This window comes from Syzygium oleosum, unplaced genomic scaffold, assembly GCF_021117445.2.
Source record: "Syzygium oleosum isolate NSW1041296 unplaced genomic scaffold, Sole_v2.1 Sole_v2.43, whole genome shotgun sequence".
In the NCBI taxonomy this organism is placed as follows: Eukaryota; Viridiplantae; Streptophyta; class Magnoliopsida; order Myrtales; family Myrtaceae; genus Syzygium; species Syzygium oleosum.
Genome location: NW_026607527.1, coordinates 600,381 through 618,373, shown reverse-complemented (window position 1 = coordinate 618,373; position 17,993 = coordinate 600,381). Strand labels below are relative to the sequence as shown.

At 39.1% G+C, this 17,993-nt stretch overlaps 3 protein-coding genes across 3 annotated transcripts; all 3 read left to right on the top strand.

The window, feature by feature from the left end:
- The first annotated feature begins 2,244 nt into the window (after window positions 1-2,244).
- Window positions 2,245-3,720, top strand: LOC130136213 (putative disease resistance protein RGA4). Its single transcript, XM_056306375.1, has 2 exons — window positions 2,245-2,979; window positions 3,025-3,720. Exons 1-2 carry the CDS (start codon window positions 2,573-2,575, stop codon window positions 3,362-3,364), a joined length of 747 nt encoding a protein of 248 aa, XP_056162350.1. The 5' UTR covers window positions 2,245-2,572; the 3' UTR covers window positions 3,365-3,720.
- A 213-nt stretch (window positions 3,721-3,933) lies between these two features.
- LOC130136180 (putative disease resistance protein RGA1) lies at window positions 3,934-5,367 on the top strand. The gene is made up of 2 exons (XM_056306328.1): window positions 3,934-4,231; window positions 4,316-5,367. Exons 1-2 carry the CDS (start codon window positions 3,934-3,936, stop codon window positions 5,365-5,367), a joined length of 1,350 nt encoding a protein of 449 aa, XP_056162303.1.
- Window positions 5,368-7,944: 2,577 nt separating this feature from the next.
- On the top strand, window positions 7,945-14,219 carry LOC115691354 (AP-5 complex subunit mu-like). The gene is made up of 8 exons (XM_030617953.2): window positions 7,945-8,159; window positions 8,712-8,855; window positions 9,492-9,806; window positions 10,467-10,747; window positions 10,860-11,755; window positions 12,393-12,449; window positions 13,064-13,111; window positions 13,837-14,219. The coding sequence occupies exons 1-8, from the start codon at window positions 7,960-7,962 to the stop codon at window positions 13,903-13,905; spliced, it is 2,010 nt and encodes a 669-aa protein (XP_030473813.2). The 5' UTR covers window positions 7,945-7,959; the 3' UTR covers window positions 13,906-14,219.
- The last annotated feature ends 3,774 nt before the right edge of the window (window positions 14,220-17,993 follow it).

Below are 17,993 nucleotides of genomic sequence, written 5' to 3'. Positions count from 1 at the left end.
CACTAGGATCTAATCTAACGCCTCTTTCTAGTACCTTTTCTTTTCAAAAATGTTTATGCAGCAGCATTCCTGATCAATTTTATTACCTAATTATTAACATGTGAGGTGTTCATGCAGGTGCGCAAGCCATCAATTTAACACCCAAGAAAGCAATAAATAGATTGCAAGACTAGGAGAATGACCTACCTTAATGCAACGCAAGCATATGCATTGTTAGTAAAAAATCACACAGACAATCATAATATGATTTCTAATTAACAAAACAAGGCACTCGAGGTGTTCTTTAAGGTTTGCGCTTTATTAAAATGAAAACTAACTTAGAGAGTGGTCCACCCCATGGATCCTGAGATGACTGTACTGGGTCTTGAGATGACTGTGCTGGATCTCCTATGTAATGACGTGCAAAAAATGACATGCGATTAATGCGACCCAGCATGCGAACTATATGACATGCGACAATATGACCTATTTCTAATGACGGGCAAATGATTTGTTTTTGGTATTTTTCCAATGAAATTCGGAATTAAAAAATAACCTAAACAATCTATTAGGATTAGAATAACACCTAATTTAAACTAGGAAATAAATTATCTTAAGTCCCAATTTAAATTAAATAATTATCCTATCTTCTAGATACATTTAGGATTTCCTAAACATGCAAAACTCCTAATCTAAATCCTAACAAACATTTTTTTTATTTTCTTTAAAAAAAACAATCAAACAAATATAACAACCGCATTCAACAATCCACGCAATCCGCAACATTCTTCTTATCAAATTTGAATTAGGAAAAGAAATCAAATTAACAAATATATCTATAGGGTTATAGATATTGACGGAAAACTCGATTATTCGAATTTGGAAAGCGAATAAAATCTATTATCGTATCCAAGTGATTATGGATAAGATAACGATTTTCCGTATCGCCGCGATCGCACTTATGGATAATGTCGGATAGTCGTCCGATACGCTTGCCAAATTAGAAAAAATTCCTAATTTAGGGTATCTTAGAATATTGCGGATATTGCAAATATTATCCTAAGGTATCTAATCAATCACGCAATAATCACAGAATATTCAAAATATTCAAACTAAGAATTTAAATATTTTGAAAATATACCGGATAGAGATTTTTACCTGATTTGCGGATTACTTTCCAAATTTGAATCACCGGCGGATCGGGATCGCGGAATGGCCAATGGCGGGTGACCGACAACGGTGGACCGGCGGCAATGGACGGCGGCGAGGCAAGGGTACGGCGACGGACGGCACGGGATCGGCGGTGACCAGGCTTGGCGTCGAGCTTGCGGTGGGTCGCGATTGGCTCATCGGCGTCGAGGTGAGGTAACAAAGCAACAACTCACTGGTCAACACCTTGGGATTCTCTATTCGCTGATGAAACTCTCTGTCTTACTTTGGTCATGCAACCCACCACCTTGGCTCACGGTTTTCACTTGCACCTCTCTTGGTTGGATGCCTATTTCTTTGACCACCGAATGACTCTAAGTTGGGTTGGACTTCGGCGATCAATGCCGATCGTCGCGGGAACTCGTCGGGAAACAGCAAGCGCGTCGGAGGAAAATCGCTAGCGTCGATGGGATCGACTCGTCTCCAAGAATAGAATGCCTCATCGTTGAGGCTCGGATCAAATTGAACTTCGTCGAAGGAGCTCCAACTGGACGTGCTGCTCTTCACCACGTGGGAAGCAGTAACAGCAACACAGGCACAGTGGAAATCGTGGAGCTTGATGGCTGTGTATTCAATGTTGTGTGTCCTCGCGCTCTCAGAAGTTGCGTTCTAGAAAACTATGAGAGTTCCCCTTCATTGAAGGTATAATCACATATTTATATTGCAACCCTAGGTTAATTGACCGGGCTTCCTAATCCTAATGGGCTTAGACTTAGACTTTATCATTTAATTTAATTTTAATTCCAAATGGGCTAAATTAATTTGGGCTAATTTAAGCTCAAATTAAGATAACCAAAGCCTTTTAAACTTGTGAATTTCGGCCCCCAATCCCTTGAGTGAGCCGAGTTTCACTCGACGCTCGAGCTCGGTTTATGCGATGGATTTTCAGCTTACTCGCCACTGCCGGTCCGATGTGAAATTCAATTAAACTATATGATCATAAACTATATGCTATGCGATTTTGATATTTTTGTTTAGGGGTTAAAATTTAATCCCCAATTTTCTATGCAATTAATCACTAAATGGTGCGCCAAAATTTAGGTGTCAACAGGGAGCATTGCTGAAGAGATCATTGCTAAGCTCGTTCCTCCGGCACTAGAAAAGGTTAGAAAGTTATAGGGAATCAAGCAGGAACTTGTGAAGCTCAAAGACACCGTCTCCACACTTCGGGCTGTGCTGGACGATGCAGAAGAGCAATACTGCCAGAATTGCCAAGTTCGAGTTTGGCTTGAGAAACTTAAAGACGCTTTCTATGACGCGCAGGACGTGCTTGAAGAACTCAATATAGAAGCTATGCAACGAGAATTAAGGGGCCACAATGAAATGATCAAGGAGGTAAGGACATTTTTCTCAAGTTCAAACCAGCTTGCTTTTTAAATTGAAGATGAGTAACAAAGTAAGAGCAGTGAGGGAGAGAATAGAAGCCATTAAGGCTGATCGGGGATTCCACTTGGATGAGCACCCTGAGAGAGAGTGGAGGAAGAGACCAGAGACGCATTCATTTATACGCGAGGGAGATATTAAAGGAAGAGAAGACGATAAGAAGAAGGTTATGGAATTTTTACTAGACACAGACGTGAAAGAGCACGTTTTCATCCTTCCAATTGTTGGTATTGGCGGGCTTGGAAAAACGGCTCTCGCTCAATGTGTATATAATGATGAGACGATCAGTAAACATTTTGACTTGCAAATGTGGGTTTGTGTCTCTCATGACTTTGACGTTAAAAAAATAGTGAAAAATATGATTGAATGTAGAAAGAAGAAGAAACCGAACGGGGTTGTGATGGAACGGTCGCAAAGTGAATTGATGACAAAAATTGAGGATGTGATGGAAAGGTTGCAAAGTGAACTGAGGGGAAAAATTGATGGAAAGAGATATCTCTTAGTTTTAGATGATTTGTGGAGTGTAGAACGAGAAACATGGCTAAGCTTGAAAACTTTATTGGTGGGAGGTGCTAGAGGAAGCAAGATATTAATAACTACTCACCTTACTTTGGTTGCAGAAATCACCGGCACTGCTCAACCTCATTTTCTCGGCGGCTTATCTGAAAGTGCATCTCTTGATTTATTAATGCAAATGGCTTGTCGAAAAGAAGAGGAGATGCAAGATCCTGAAATGCTAGCTATCGGCAAAGAGATAGTTAGAAAGTGCTCTAGGGTTCCATTGATTATTTGAACTCTTGGGAGTTTACTATTCTTTAAGAAAACTAAACCAGAGTGGTTACACTTCAAAGATGATGAGCTCCCAGAAGTGTCTCAAAGGGAAGACCACGTAGTATATGTTCTTAAGCTAAGTTATAACCATCTTCCTTCACATTTGAAACAATGTTTCGCATTGTGTTCATTGTTTCCTAAAGATTATGAGATAAAGAAGCATACTTTGGTCAATCTTTGGGTGGCAGAAGGATTTATCCGGCCATCAAATAGAAGTCAGAATTTAGAAGACATTGCTCATGGATATTTCATGGATCTACTTTTGAGTAATTTCTTCCAAGATTTTCAAAAGGATCCAATCACGAAGGAGGAGACTTGCAAGATGCATGATTTAATGCATGATCTAGCCTGCTTAGTTGCAGGGGCGAGTGTTGGGTGGCACAAGATGACACAAAATCCATATTTGAAAGAACTCGTCATATATGTCATGGTTTACCTTTCAGTCTAATGGGTGAACTTCCAATGTCATGGTTGAAAGCAAGTGCACCGAGAACATTTTTTTCTACTATGCCAGAACCTACATATCAGGAAATGGAACAAAGAGAATCAACAAGTGAAGCATATCTACGTCAACTCATTCAAAGTTTCAAGAGGTTGCGCATCTTGGATATGCATGCCACAAATGTAAGGAAGGTGCCAAGGTCCATTTGTAAGTTGAAACATCTAACGTATCTCGACCTCTCTCATAATAGTGCACTCAAAAGGCTTCCTAACTCCATTAAGAGATTGCAGAATTTGCAAACACTTAATCTCTCCCATTGTATTGCCCTTGAAGAATTGCCAAGTGAGATAAGGAAGTTAGTCAACCTCTGGAATCTAGACATAGATGGTTGTTGGGAACTTAGTTAAGTGCCGCATGGACTTGGGCAATTGAGTTCTCTACATAAGCTGACGCACTTCATTTTGCCCAAAGATAAAGCTCGTGCTAAGAATTATTGCAGACTTAGGGAGCTAAATGGGCTTAATGAAATTCAGGGAAGCCTCAGAATTGAAAATTTAGGATGCATAACAAACGCAGTATTAGAATCCAAGGCTGCAAACTTGATAGGGAAGCATTCTCTAGAATCTTTGGAACTTCACTGGGGCTATCACGAATCTGATGATGCAGTAATCAGGGATCGAGATGAAGCTCTATTAGATGGACTGAGGCCACACTCAAATCTACGGAATTTGATGATCGATGGCTATAGAGGTGAGAGCTTTCCAAGGTGGATGATGGAAACCTTTGTGTTTTTCTTGCCAAATTTAGTTGAGGTAAGCTTGCAACTTTGCCAAAGATGTAAGCATCTCCCTCAGCTGGGCCAACTCCCTCACCTCGAGTCTTTATGGATATGGTTTCTGACTGAATTGGAATATATTGAGTTAGACCATTCATCCACTTTAACAACATCATTTCCTAGGCTATTAAGCTTACGAATCGGTTACTGTGAAAACTTGAAAGCAATGCCTCTAATTCCACACCTTGAGGAGCTGATGCTGAGTAAGGTCAATCCAGAGTTGATAAATCACATATTTGGCCTTAACAAGTTGAAGCGGCTGATTATATTGGAGATGGAGCTTTTAGAATGTTTGCCCGAGTGTTTGGAAAGTCCCACTTCACTTGAATCTCTTATCATCTGGAAGTGTCCTCGGTTAACTTCCCTCTCACTCAGTATGAGAAATCTATCGAACCTTCAGCATCTCAATTTTAGGAATTGTGAGGAGCTCGATTTATCCAAAGACGAAAGCGGCAACATCTTGGATTTACAAGGACTTAAGAGTCTCCGGTCCGTGGACATTGTTGATGTTCCCAAACTAGCATCTCTTCCACCGTGGCTTCTACAAGCCAACAGTCTTGAGCAACTTTCAATTAAAAAATGCTTAAATTTGAAGGCTTTATCAGAGCAGATCGAGGCCCTTCAATCACTTCAATCGCTTGAGATCGTCTGGTGCCCCTCGTTGAGATCATTACCCGAAGGAATGTGAAGGCTGGCTTCCCTTTACTCACCTAAAAATCGTAGGTTGCCCAGATTTGGAGGAAAGGTGCAAAAAAGATGCAGGCGAGGACTGGTACAAGATCGCTCATATCCTGAAGATAACTCATCAGCTCGAATATTACGAGCAACTCGAAGATTTTGACTAGAAACTTTGCACTTTTCTGTCTGTAGGTATGTGCACCTCTTTTTCCCAGAATTTATACTTTCCATGTGTGTTTCCGTAATCGATTCGATTGAGGGATGTAAACAGATCTAAACGGTTTGGACACATCCTTGGGTGTACCAAGGATGCAGATATTTAGAGGGTGTGGGAAGTTTTACGTCGAATCAAATTTTCAATTGCGTAATGAAACTGAAGAATCATCCTATCATGGATTCGAGGAAAGGATTGCTTGTTTGGTGCCTGCTTGAATTTGGCATAATCTCGATGATTGCATTTGTTTTCACGTTGCCTTGGCTTTTCTTCTGATTCTCTGTTTCCCTCCTTTCCACACTAACATAATTCATCAGTGAATTATTACCATGTCAAGATATTCACTAGATTTACTTACGTGAAGCTCGCATGAAATTATAACAATCGCTGGAAAGGAAGCAAGTGGTTGCCCTACAGATCGCAACAAGAGAACTTGTATCCGTTCTTAATCTATAACACGAACTTATACATAGCATCTATCAAATGAGACTCTAATTTATTTGACTAAGTTTTGTGTATTTTACTATAGTAATTACTAAAAAAGTGATAACCGGGGATAGACAAATCCAGCCCAAAAGCAAGAATTCTTGCCCCAATTGGGCATAAGCGACGGCACAAGGTGCTAAAAGTGTGAATGAATTTGGGGCTAGCTTTGATCAATCTACAATTGGTCTTCCATTATGATTGCTCTATAGTGGGCTAGGTACATATTTCGTCCCATTCCAAATGTTGCCTAACAGATCGAAATTTCATGTATTAGGAATAATTGTTTCAATTGGGATCAAGTCATCAAACACGGATTTTCAAATTAAATCCATGTTATGCAAAAATTATTAGAATATTATATCTACAAACAATAAGTAAATATGCTTAATGTGCCCAAATAAATATACTTATCTATGTTGATCTTTTGACTGCGTTGCGTTACCTAAAAAAGAAGAATGAGATACGAAAAGCATTTCTTGAAACATAGATTGCCTACGGACAAAAAGACTTCTAGTCATTGGAGGCCGAAAGCCCCTAAAAGATTGCGCAAGCTGCATTTCTAAGTTATTCTTAAGGAAGTCCTGTTCTTTTGGCCTGTCGCTTCTAGTTTTAGCTATACATCGTCTAGTGGTTGGAGGCCACAACTTTACCACTTTTCCATCAAAACCATTAACTTCAGTTCACTCCACATAATACGGTCACGTCAAAACGTAGTTTAGGTCGTGATGTACCTTTTTTTTATAATCCGGGGGTACAAGTATAGAACCCGGCGACTTTGAGACTCGTGAAATACTCTGAAAATCTAGATTTTTTTATCTGTGCAGATGGCCCTGATTCGGAATAGTTACATGCAATTAGCGGGATTTGAATTGGTGGCAGTTCCTGAGCTGATAATTCCCTGATACTCCAATCAATTTGGCCATTTTTGCCATGCCTTTTCCTCACATGATTTCACACAATGCTCTACCACTGATAGATGTGGCATGCCCAAGTTCGAGCGATGAAGACAATTCCTTTTGCTTGCATCCCATTAGATTAAGAAATTGGAGTGATCAAATCAAATTACACAAAAGAAAGTGACATATGTCCATCTTGCACAAGTATACCTAGGTACCTCGACCATCCTTGGTGGTTGTCTCCCGTACTTTGGTTATTGTAGAATTATACTTCATGCTGCTCCCCCCATTATTGATCCGCATGGTGACTACATATATTCGTACTCCTCTAATGTTCAATTGTTCCCACACTTAATTTAACCTTTGGGTGTTTATTTTTTAACCGCTCGGCTCGTATAAAATGATATCCGATGTGATAATTATCCAATTATTTACGTGCCCTTTTGCGCGATTTGCTGCAGCGAACTTTCGTAAGATGAGCCGAGTCATGTCCTAGCTCAATCAATAAGTCAGCTTATTCAATGCGATACACCTGTATCTTTTGTTGTACGACTTCATTCTAATAATATCATTAAAAAAAATGATGTGTTATCAAACAAGGGATTTAGAGGATAAGATTGTCAAAAAAAAAATTTCCATGAATAACATGAATTAGGAGTATAAACTCGCGTACTTAACTGAAAAGTCAAATTTATGCCACGAGAACAATCGAGATTTTGTGTCTCAAAAAGCATGAAGTCTCAAGTTTGATTCCTAATCAGAACAGCTATTTGGGGTCGTATCGTGAAAGAGCAATTCTTCCAGAATTCCCTAGTCCCGACATCAATAATTTGTTGTAGACTAAATCGAAAAGGTAGATGTAATCTTTGTGCGGAAAAATTACCAAGATCCGGGTAAAAGGAAATAGATCAGATCCCTAACGGAAGAAAACGGTTCAAACGACAACAAAAGTCCCTCTGCTCGACGCAACGCCTTGTCGTTTTAACTGTTCTTCGATCAAACTAGAATGCTCATCGTCCGCTCCATATGTGATTCATTTTCACCGGATCATCCCTCGACGTCTTCAACTTCTTTCGCCTTCTCTCCCAATCCAGAGAAAGCCGATCGCAGCGTAGAAGAAGAAGAAGACTCCACGAGCATGCCCACCGGTTGCGGCATCAGAGCTCTCTGGATCGTCAACGCCCACGACGCCGTCGTCTTCTCCAGGTCCCTCTCTCGTCGGTTCTTTACGCGTTTGCATTCGGACTCCCGGTGGGTTTGCCAGTTTTTTCGATGCCGATGCTGGTTAGCGACTTGGGTCGGTTTGATTTTGTGCGCGCGTTACGATGCCGGTGATTTTTCGATTGGATAATGCTGTGTGCAGCGAGACTGGTTTGCGAATTTGGTTTGCAAAGTGATTGATGGGGCAGCGACCTCCTGTTGGCCGCTTGCTGTGACCCACTTGGTTAAATTATTGGTTAAAGTGTGTAGTGATTGCTTGCTGTGTGAATGTGAAAGTTGGGTTAGTGTGGTTAGCGTTGTGGCTTGCTGGGTAGCTCTTAATATTGTACTTAGAGAAGGGCTTGGATTTCTTGCGAAGGCCCCCGAGTAGTGTTAACCTCTGTGCTTTGTAGAATGGATTGAGTAAGGGGACCGCAACAATGACAAAACCATCTCCCCTGCAAATGGCTCGAACTTTAGAGTGTTTGGTTTACTGTTGTGGATTGTTTGCTGATGGGAGTTTTTTATGTTTCTTCTTTTGACTGGATGTGATAACAGGAGATTTCCAGTGGTGGAGAAACAGTGGCGGGCGGCTTGCAGAAGTGAGAACGAGCGCAATGGCGGCAGTGTTGACAGCGCAGCGTTGCCGTATTTGCCGTCTGATTCGGACTTGGCTTCTTCATTTGCAGAGAGAAAGAAGAGGTTTGTCAAGATGTTACTACAATGAGTTGAGAGCTCCTTGGTATTTCACTTGATGAGTTTACTTGGATGTTTGCTTATATTTCTACACAAACCGAAGACTTTCTATCATTTTCCTATGTTAAAACTGCATTTGCATGTTGTTTGCTGATGTATGTCTGATGTAGCTAGCCTCCAGGAACAATCATTTGCACATTATATCTCTGTCTTGTCTCCAAGAATTGATGCTTGGCGTTTGTTCCCTTAAGTTGCTATAATAGTGGCTCATAATTTGCCTAGTTAAGGAATGTGAATGTTTAGTGGATGCTAGAGTCACTCTTGTTCAAATGCCGTGGGTTTCATTATTGACTATATGAGGAAGTGGTTGCATTCTTGAGAAAAAATGCTTTGTGAGAATGGACAAAATAAGTGAGCTTTAGTTGTATAAAGTTTAGAGTTGATTTGGTTGTGATCTGTTAATAGTATGTGCATCACTCCGTAAAATTATGCACTGGTATTACATACCCAGTCTAAATAATGATAACTAGATTAGATGGTTATTAGTCTTGCATAGTTATTGAGAACACATATTTATCTGTTTTTACTCTCATGTAACTTAAATAATTTTCTATTAATTTGACATCTTCCATCTATATCTAGAGAAGGATCTGTTCGTGGATTTGGCATACGCGTGTCTCAGTCTGCTGAAGGCTCAGATTCTTGGGTAGATGATCCAGTTACGCGTCATGTCATTAGCATTTACATTAACAAAGAAGAGGCAAGAGAGAATTATCTGTTGTGGCCTTTGATTCTGCATATGAAGAGCCAGTTCTGCATCCTTGTACTGCCTTTGGTTGAGCTTGGACATTTAAATTCATATAAGGAACTATGTAAAAGATCTGATTGTGGCAATGCTGTTGGAGGAGTGGATGGAAGTTTATCTTTGCTCCTGCTTGATCTTCCATCAGTCACAGGGTATGGTAAGTTACTCATCTTATTAGTTAGGAGACATTAGAAATCTCTCTCTCTGTGTTCTATGGCATCAAATCATCAGTATACTCTGTACTCTCTTGTTGTGCACTAGATAGTCATTAACTTATTCTTCTTGTTAATAGTTCTGTCTAGCCTAACTAGATTGTTGTATAAGTTAAAGGAAACAATTGAAGAATGCTTTCTCATGGTTAAAATGTTGAATGCGACTTGAAGACTGGTTTTGATCTATGGGAGTGTTTTTCTCATATCATGTTCCATTTTGGATATGCCAAGTATTATTACCTTCCTTAACCAAAAGGCAAAATTTTCTATCACGTTGAAAATTCAGCGTGATGTCCTATCCATTTGTTCTTTGTGAGATTATCTTTTCCAGTCCAGAGAGATATAATTTAGACTAACAGGGATAGTTGTGCATTAGGCTTGTAGCTATGGAGTAATAGTCTCCAGATTGTGCTGGCTTGTAATTTATTTCATCTAGAATCATTTACTTGCCTTTTCTTTTGGTCTGGCTACCCTTGAATTAATGAATCCTATTTGAAACGTCAAATGATGGTGAACCAGCATTATCCATTGTCTCTCCTTTAACGATTGTTGTATTTTATCTCATTGGCACTAATTGTTTTCTCGTTATCTATTTTGCAGGGCATTCATGGTAGCACATGCCATTGGTGAGATAATTTCTGGGGATATGGCTGAACCTGAAGTGATTGTGAATGCATCCCCATCCGTGGGAGGCTTATTGGATTCTCTCACTGGCAGCATAGGTATATCATCAAGAGCAAAGCCTGTGGCAGCTCCAGTTGCATCTGCAACTCCCTCCAACACTTCTGTTGGTGCTGTCTCATCAGATGCTATGAAAATTGGTTCAAGGCCATTGGATAAGGATGCACTAAGGACTTATATTAGTAGCTCGATGCCCTTTGGTCAGTGATGTTTGCCTTATGACAGCCGCTTTTGTCACATCTTTTCTGAACTGTGCTTTTCTCCTTTCTAGGATTGGCTAATGGTTTATTTGTTTCTATGCTTCAAATATAGGTACCCCTTTGGATCTCAATGCTTCCAATATTTTCACTGTCAAGCTTAATGGGTTTTCTTCAGCAGATCTGCCTCCTGCAGATGTCAGACAGCCTGCATGGAAGCCGTATCTTTACAAGGGGAAGCAGAAACTACTTTTTACTATTCATGAAACTGTTGCTGCTGCCTTGTATGATCGTGATGAAATTCCAGATAGCATTTCAGTTTCAGGTCAGGTTAATTGTCGAGCAGAATTAGAAGGACTGCCTGATGTGTCCCTTCCTTTGAGAGGACTGAATAGCAGTCGCATCGAGTCTTTATCATTCCATCCATCTGCTCAAGTTCCAGAACAGGGTGCTGATAAACAGTCGGTGATGTTTTCACCACCGTTGGGTAACTTTGTTCTGATGCGCTATCAAGCATCCTGTGGGCTTGGACCTCCCATAAAGGGATTTTATCAATTGTCAATGGTTTCTGAAGATGAAGGTGCATTTTTGTTCAAACTAAGCTTGATGGAAGGTTACAAGGCTCCTTTGACCATGGAGTTCTGTACTCTGACAATGCCATTTCCTAGGAGAAGGATTATTGCTGTGGACGGAACTCCTTCAGTTGGAACTATTTCAACTACAGAGCATTCTGTCGAGTGGAAAATCTTAGTAAGTGGACGAGGTCTTGTTGGAAAAAGCATTGAAGCTACCTTCCCGGGGACAGTTAAGTTTGCACCATGGCAAACCCAAAGGTTCCCTTTTACAAAATCATTTTTCGGAAGCATGGCAGAGGAAGATAGTGATGTCGACACAGAACCCACCAACAATATGGTCAATGTAGAGGAATTTCTGATGGAGAAAATGACCAAGGATCTCCCTCCAGTTGATTTGGAGGAACCATTTTGCTGGCAGGCATACAATTATGCTAAAGTACGAATGTCTGGGTTCACTTGGATGTTAGTTTATGCAGTTTGTTTTCTTGTGATGCATCATGCATTTATGGCTTCACGTATGTGATTCTGTGAGCATTGACAAAAGCCGTCCCTTTCTTATAAACTGGAGTTCACTGGTTGTTTTTCTTCTGCCAAGAGAAACCCTAGTCATTCTTTCCAGAATAGGTATTCATGAAGTGGTTTTCTTTGTTTAGTATTGTTTGTCTTCTTGAAACTGTGACGGTGCACTCTTGACAGTACTGGACTGTTCAACTAATTATACTTGTTCATAGTGTGAATGGAAAAGGGAACTAATTCATCAGTGAACCACTTATACAACAAATCCCATGCGTCTGCTGTTGGTTGATATGTGAGGTGGGGAATTAATCATAGAGGAGCCTTCTTAGAGATGTCATAGAGTCAGCATGCAACAAAATAGTTTGCCATCAGCAATTTAGTTGCAAGAATAGCAAATGTTCTAGAGAGGATTATTCAAGATGTTTTGTTAGGTTTAGCGTTGATGCACTACTAGTGCTTGCTTTTTTGCATCCATGTTTTAACTAGTGCTTCACATATTTATCTCTCGCAACTGATGTGGGATTTTGTGTTATGGGCTATTGTTTGCATGATCGCAGGTGTCTTTCAGAATTGCTGGGGCATCATTGTCTGGGATATCCATTGATCCTAAATCTGTAAGTTTCTTCCTACAACTTGCTAAACTCCTTTTGGCTTACAGTAGAAAAGTGACTTTGTTGCTCTCCTCTGCAAAAAGTTCGATGTACGTGTAAGATTCTAGTTTCAGGGAGAGGTGCAGAAATGTAATTTGTGCTTTTTGAAATACCCCTTCAAAATGTGTAATTTCATTCTTTTGTGATCATCATGTACTAAATAGTTGAATTTTCAATTCGAAAGATGTGCATGGCTTGGTATGTCTGTCTTATACATGTTCTTGTTCCACGAGGCACTGTGAGATTGGAATGGGCTGTCTCTGAATGAATCTGAATCTTATTCTACAATAGGCAGCTATTTTGGCTGTTCAATTTGGAAAAGCTGACTTTATCTGCCCATTTGTAGTTTTCAATTACCTGAGAAGACCGGCACTTGAGTTTTACTGCTGTTTGCAGATAGGGGACTTCTGAATATTTCTTTTATTCTCACTTAGAATCATATGTAACTTTACAGGATGAGCAGCTCAGAAATCTTCTCTAATTTTTAGTCAAATAGTAGGTCATCTTGTTTAATATTGTGAGACATAAGAAACAGCCACTATGTTTTCACTTTGTTATCATGTATTCCATAAATGCAGGTGAGCATCTATCCTTCTGTTAAAGCACCAGTGGAGTTCTCAATTCAGGTAGTAGACCCCTTCTTACCAAAAACTTGAAATTGGTTTTTTTTTTCCAATTTGCTTGAGGAGGGCCACAGTGTAATGAAAAGAAAAGTAGTACACATTTTTGTCAAACATTTTATTCAGGCAGAACTATCAGCATCGAAGCAAAATGAACATCTTATAGGCTGTTTATGGACACTCTCATCACTATATCTTGATTAAATTGTGTCATTGTTACTGTGATGGGGAGGCTTTTGCAAGTGGATCAATGCCCCTGCTAGACTTCAGTGAATGATGTGTGAGCACCCTGTTTGACTTTATACACTTGAGGGTTCAAACTTACAACAATGGACAGTAATTTTGTTTGTCATTGGACATGTAATGCATGGGTATGCAATACTAGTCCGAAAGTGGATTTGATGACATGGTTTACCAAAAACCTGTAAATAAAAGTGGTTGGATAAGGCAATTTTCAAAAAAAAAAAGGTGCTCTGTTGTCTACCAAAGTGATTTATTCCCTTTGTGACATAACCAAGATGACATGAAGGAAAGACAATTTGCTCCTCAGTTGCTTTCCTGGTGAATGACGAAACACTGACCTTTTGTGGAAAGTGATCAGATGCGAAAGTTTTCCTTGTACATCTTTTCAGGCATCAAAACTTCTTCAAACAATAATCAAATTTTTAAAGCCGTGTTTGTCATATTTTTCAATTTCTTCTGTTGTAATCTTGTTTGCTTGCGTATAACAGGTGACTGCTGGGGATTATATTTTGTGGAACACATTGGGCAGATGTCCCTCTGTAGCAATGCCAAAATAGACAGAAGTCATGTAAAAACTGTGGATTGCTTACTGGCTTTCACGATTGTTGTGTGAGAAATCAGAAGGAACTTCAACATTGGATCTACAGGTGTTATTTCATTCATGCTGTACCTAGTTACCTGGTAACTGAATGGAACACAAACAGACCCGAACCTTGTCTGGGATAATTACTTTCAGTTAATTAGAGTCGTGGAGATGTCTAATATGTAGTGTTGTCCATGAACTTATAAATTGGTTGGGTTACATCCTTAAACTTTTGTGGAATGTACAAATGTCATTCTGAACTTTCAATTAAGTGCACCAAATTCTGTCTCTCTGTTGGTAGTAGAGATTGCAGTGTTGCTTTCATTATTCTTTTTTGCCTTGTCACTAAAGTTTATGAGATAACAAACCCTGAATCATTGTTCAAGAGGATTAAGTTAACAAAAGCTTCTATTTAAGTCAAGCTTTTGGTTTTTCCATGTTGTCAAAGACTAGAGTGAAGAAAAAGTTTTAAATTTAAAGTGTTTAATCCACCTGTATAATTTTCTCCATCCAACTTGAGTTTTAATAGATTGGTGTCCATTTTAGCAAACTACATTCATGGTAATTGAGAAGAAGATGACATTGAACATTTTGGATCTTGAACCAATTTAAAGTATGGTATTACACTTTGAATTAAAAGTTCATGGACCATTGGTGTCATTATTCTAATTTTGTCTTGTCGATGGTTTTGATCAAATAGAACTAGAGAAAAAGAAAGGAAGAAGTATGAAAAGAAAAACCAGAGGAAATCTTGTATCTCTGTGCATGAAGATGATTATGATGCCAAATCTTGGTTCAAGTAGTTGATCAAGCTTGAGGCTTTGTGGCTGTGATTCTGCATTCCGTTCTTTTGCATGCTTGCACTCCTTTATATGATTATATGTAGTGGATCCACTGCATTGCAAAGAGTGTTGTGAAATAATCCAACTGTTTTAGAAATTACCAACTTGGCAGTACTCACGTGTGCTTTGGTTAGAAACATGATTTGCTCATGTTATATTCTTTGACCAGAAAATATGTGCAATTGATTTGCGCTGTCACCTGGAAAATCAACTTTGTTCTGGTATCTTTCCTTGGCCATTTACTCCAGTCTCTCGATTTCTTTCCTCTTCCTCTCTGTGGTGCTCATTGTATTTGAACGGATGCTACTTGAACGGATGTGGGAAATTTCTCATAGCATAATTTTCAAGGATGCCAAAATTGTTGTATTTTTGTTAATTCGTCAATCACCATATGGTCCTTAATCTTATCGGTTCCTGATTCAGTCCTTAAAATTTAGAAGTTGCCATATCAGTGACTGAAATACTCATTCTGCGTTATCTCTTAGGCGCATTTTGGAAGAATGCTAGTCATGATCTTTTTTTATGTGATACAACTGGTAATTGTAGCTTAGCGGAAGTGATAAGAGCCAGTTGGGCCATTTCCAAAACATGTGCATTTGTTACATCGAAAATTTCATGATAAAGAAAAATATTTTCTAGGAAAATGGTTAGCTTTCATTTGTTTGGTGGTTTAGGGAAAGTGATTTCGTTCTTACCGGAAGGTAAAGTCATTTACCAAACCTAAGCTTGTTTTCAGTCCATGGAAAGCTTTCTCTGTAGATCAATTAGTCATCCAAACGTCAGAAAGTTGAAAAGCAATTTCCCAGAAATAGTTTTCTTTCAAATAAACTTCCCGGAAATAGTTTTCTTTCAAATAAACGAATCCTTAGTGACGTACTTTTGTTGCAAGGTTGACCTAGTTTCACCCCCAAAAAGGATGAAGAAAAAAATTGGCGAAGACCCTGAGTAAATTTAGCAAGAGGGGGCACCCTTGGAGCAAATCGATTACTTATGGGGCTACGGATGAAACAAGGAACACTTGAGTGACTTGAAATTCTCAATTTTAGGGACTGGAGTGAAAGCTGCAAAATCCTTAGGGTAAATTATGCTCTCTTTTTTTCCCCAAGTTTAAGGTGATAGAATGGCTCATGCTCTGCAAAACTTCGCCTATTTTTGCGTGAAAATGGGAAGACATCAATGAAGTAGGTGGATGGCATGGAAGAGGAATTGCAATAACCGAGTTTGAGATAATGGGCATTTTTCCCTATAGTTTAGATAATCCAATACCTTAATCTATACTAATATATCAAGCAAAAATCTATATCACACATGTATATAATTTCTTTGTGTCTTGTATTTCTAATTCAAATATTTCTTAGAAAAGTAATTTTGCTTAATCTTTCGAATTTCGAATTTTTTGCTCGCACAGAATGCCCTGTTCACATTTGCTAATCTGATTTAAAAGGAACATAGGCATTTTTTCCTATAGTTTTAAATCATCTGGTAACTTAATCTAAATATAAAAGAACTAGACCAGCTAAGACAATCAACACCTACAGCATACTCTTTTTCATCATGAAGTTTAGAGAGATTCGCAAGTGACATGCAATCATACTTCAAGTATTTAAACAAGTTGCTTCTTAAAACTGTGGACCTTTTCGCCAAATCCATCAGTACCAACGATTCCATTCCATTAGAAGATCGGACTTGCCAGACAAATTAGGACCTCAAAATTGATTAGGCAAAGAACAACATGGCGCATGCCAATTTTATAAGGAATAAAAGGGCAAACGTTGTTGTTGTTGTTGTCTCCTTTACTTTTCATGCTCATAGCATATTTACTGGACATACAGTAGATTGACAAGTGCATGTACATGGGTAATCGACCTTCTTTGATTAGCTAGATCAGGTTCCAAAAACCGGATGGGAAAATTTTATTATCCCGAGTCACTGGACATTCCCTCCCACCTCTCTCTCGCTTAGATTTGCGCATGGGTCGCCGTCCTCAAGTGACCACCTGCAGCCGCCTCTCTCTCGTCTTTTCTTTTTCAGTAATTTAACAGATTATTTTTATTTTTTTAAAATCCTATATTAAGTGCACCAAACACTTGATGGTATTATCTATGTTCACATCTGCAATCCTTGGATTTTTTTTATGGGATCATATCATGTCCCGTCGCATTCTAATCCCTGTCCCGACGGATGTACTTGGATATAGATCCGATATCTTAATCTAGTGTGGACAAGATATAGTAAAAGGATTGAAAATCAAATTGGGGAAAAAGGAAATGAAGCGGATGGAGCTCGACAAACCGGAGAAAAGGAAGAGGAGAGAATTGGAGATTGGCAACTACATTGCATTAATGGTCGTCGTTGTTATGGGTTGACATGCACTCTCTAATTCTGTCCATCGTTGCTCTAGTCGACAACGATTACCACCATAGACGCAACCACCAAAGCGGTGGTCGCTGTGTCTAAGTGACTGCCTTAAGATAGGATACGGCCATTTTCGCCATTAGAAATATGTTTTTGCCAACAAAACATATAATTTAAAAGGTCCGGGTAATGTTATCAATTTGATCAATCAAAACGGAGCCCCCAATTTATGAAGATTTGAGTAATTTTGCCGGCTTCCTTGCTTTGTAATAAGATTACTTTCAAGCCAATGTTATTCCACACCAATAATAGTTTCTTCCCCAATCATTTCAAAGGCATATCAAGAAATTTCGTCGGACAAGACATTCTAAAACACCAGGCTGTGGAATAAAAATAAATGCGGTAGATATATCATCTCAATAATATTTGTTAGATTATATAACTTGTCCAATTTCTTTGAAGTGAGTAATTCATGAAATTCTTTCATATCTTACGAGTTCCATAAAATCTTGTGTATTCTCGGGGCACTTCTTAATGTTGTCATCTGCAATACATAACACGAATTTCTATACTTAGATGTTTAACGAGTGCCGTGGCGACATCCGTTGATAAAATGATATATAAAACTCCTGGGGCACACCAACAGTCCTTAATAAGTAGAGTCGCAAGACAGGGACCATTAAGGGAAAGATTACCAAATCCTTTCTAGTTTTAGAAAACATCAATGCAATCATTTGACTCGTACAATTGCAATCTAATTCGTCAGCCCAAAAATACTTCGAAAATTCGTTTGTGAGTTCGAAGATGTCAGGTTTCATCTAATCCTAGCGAACCCCCCAAAAAAAATTGAATTTAAATAACTAAA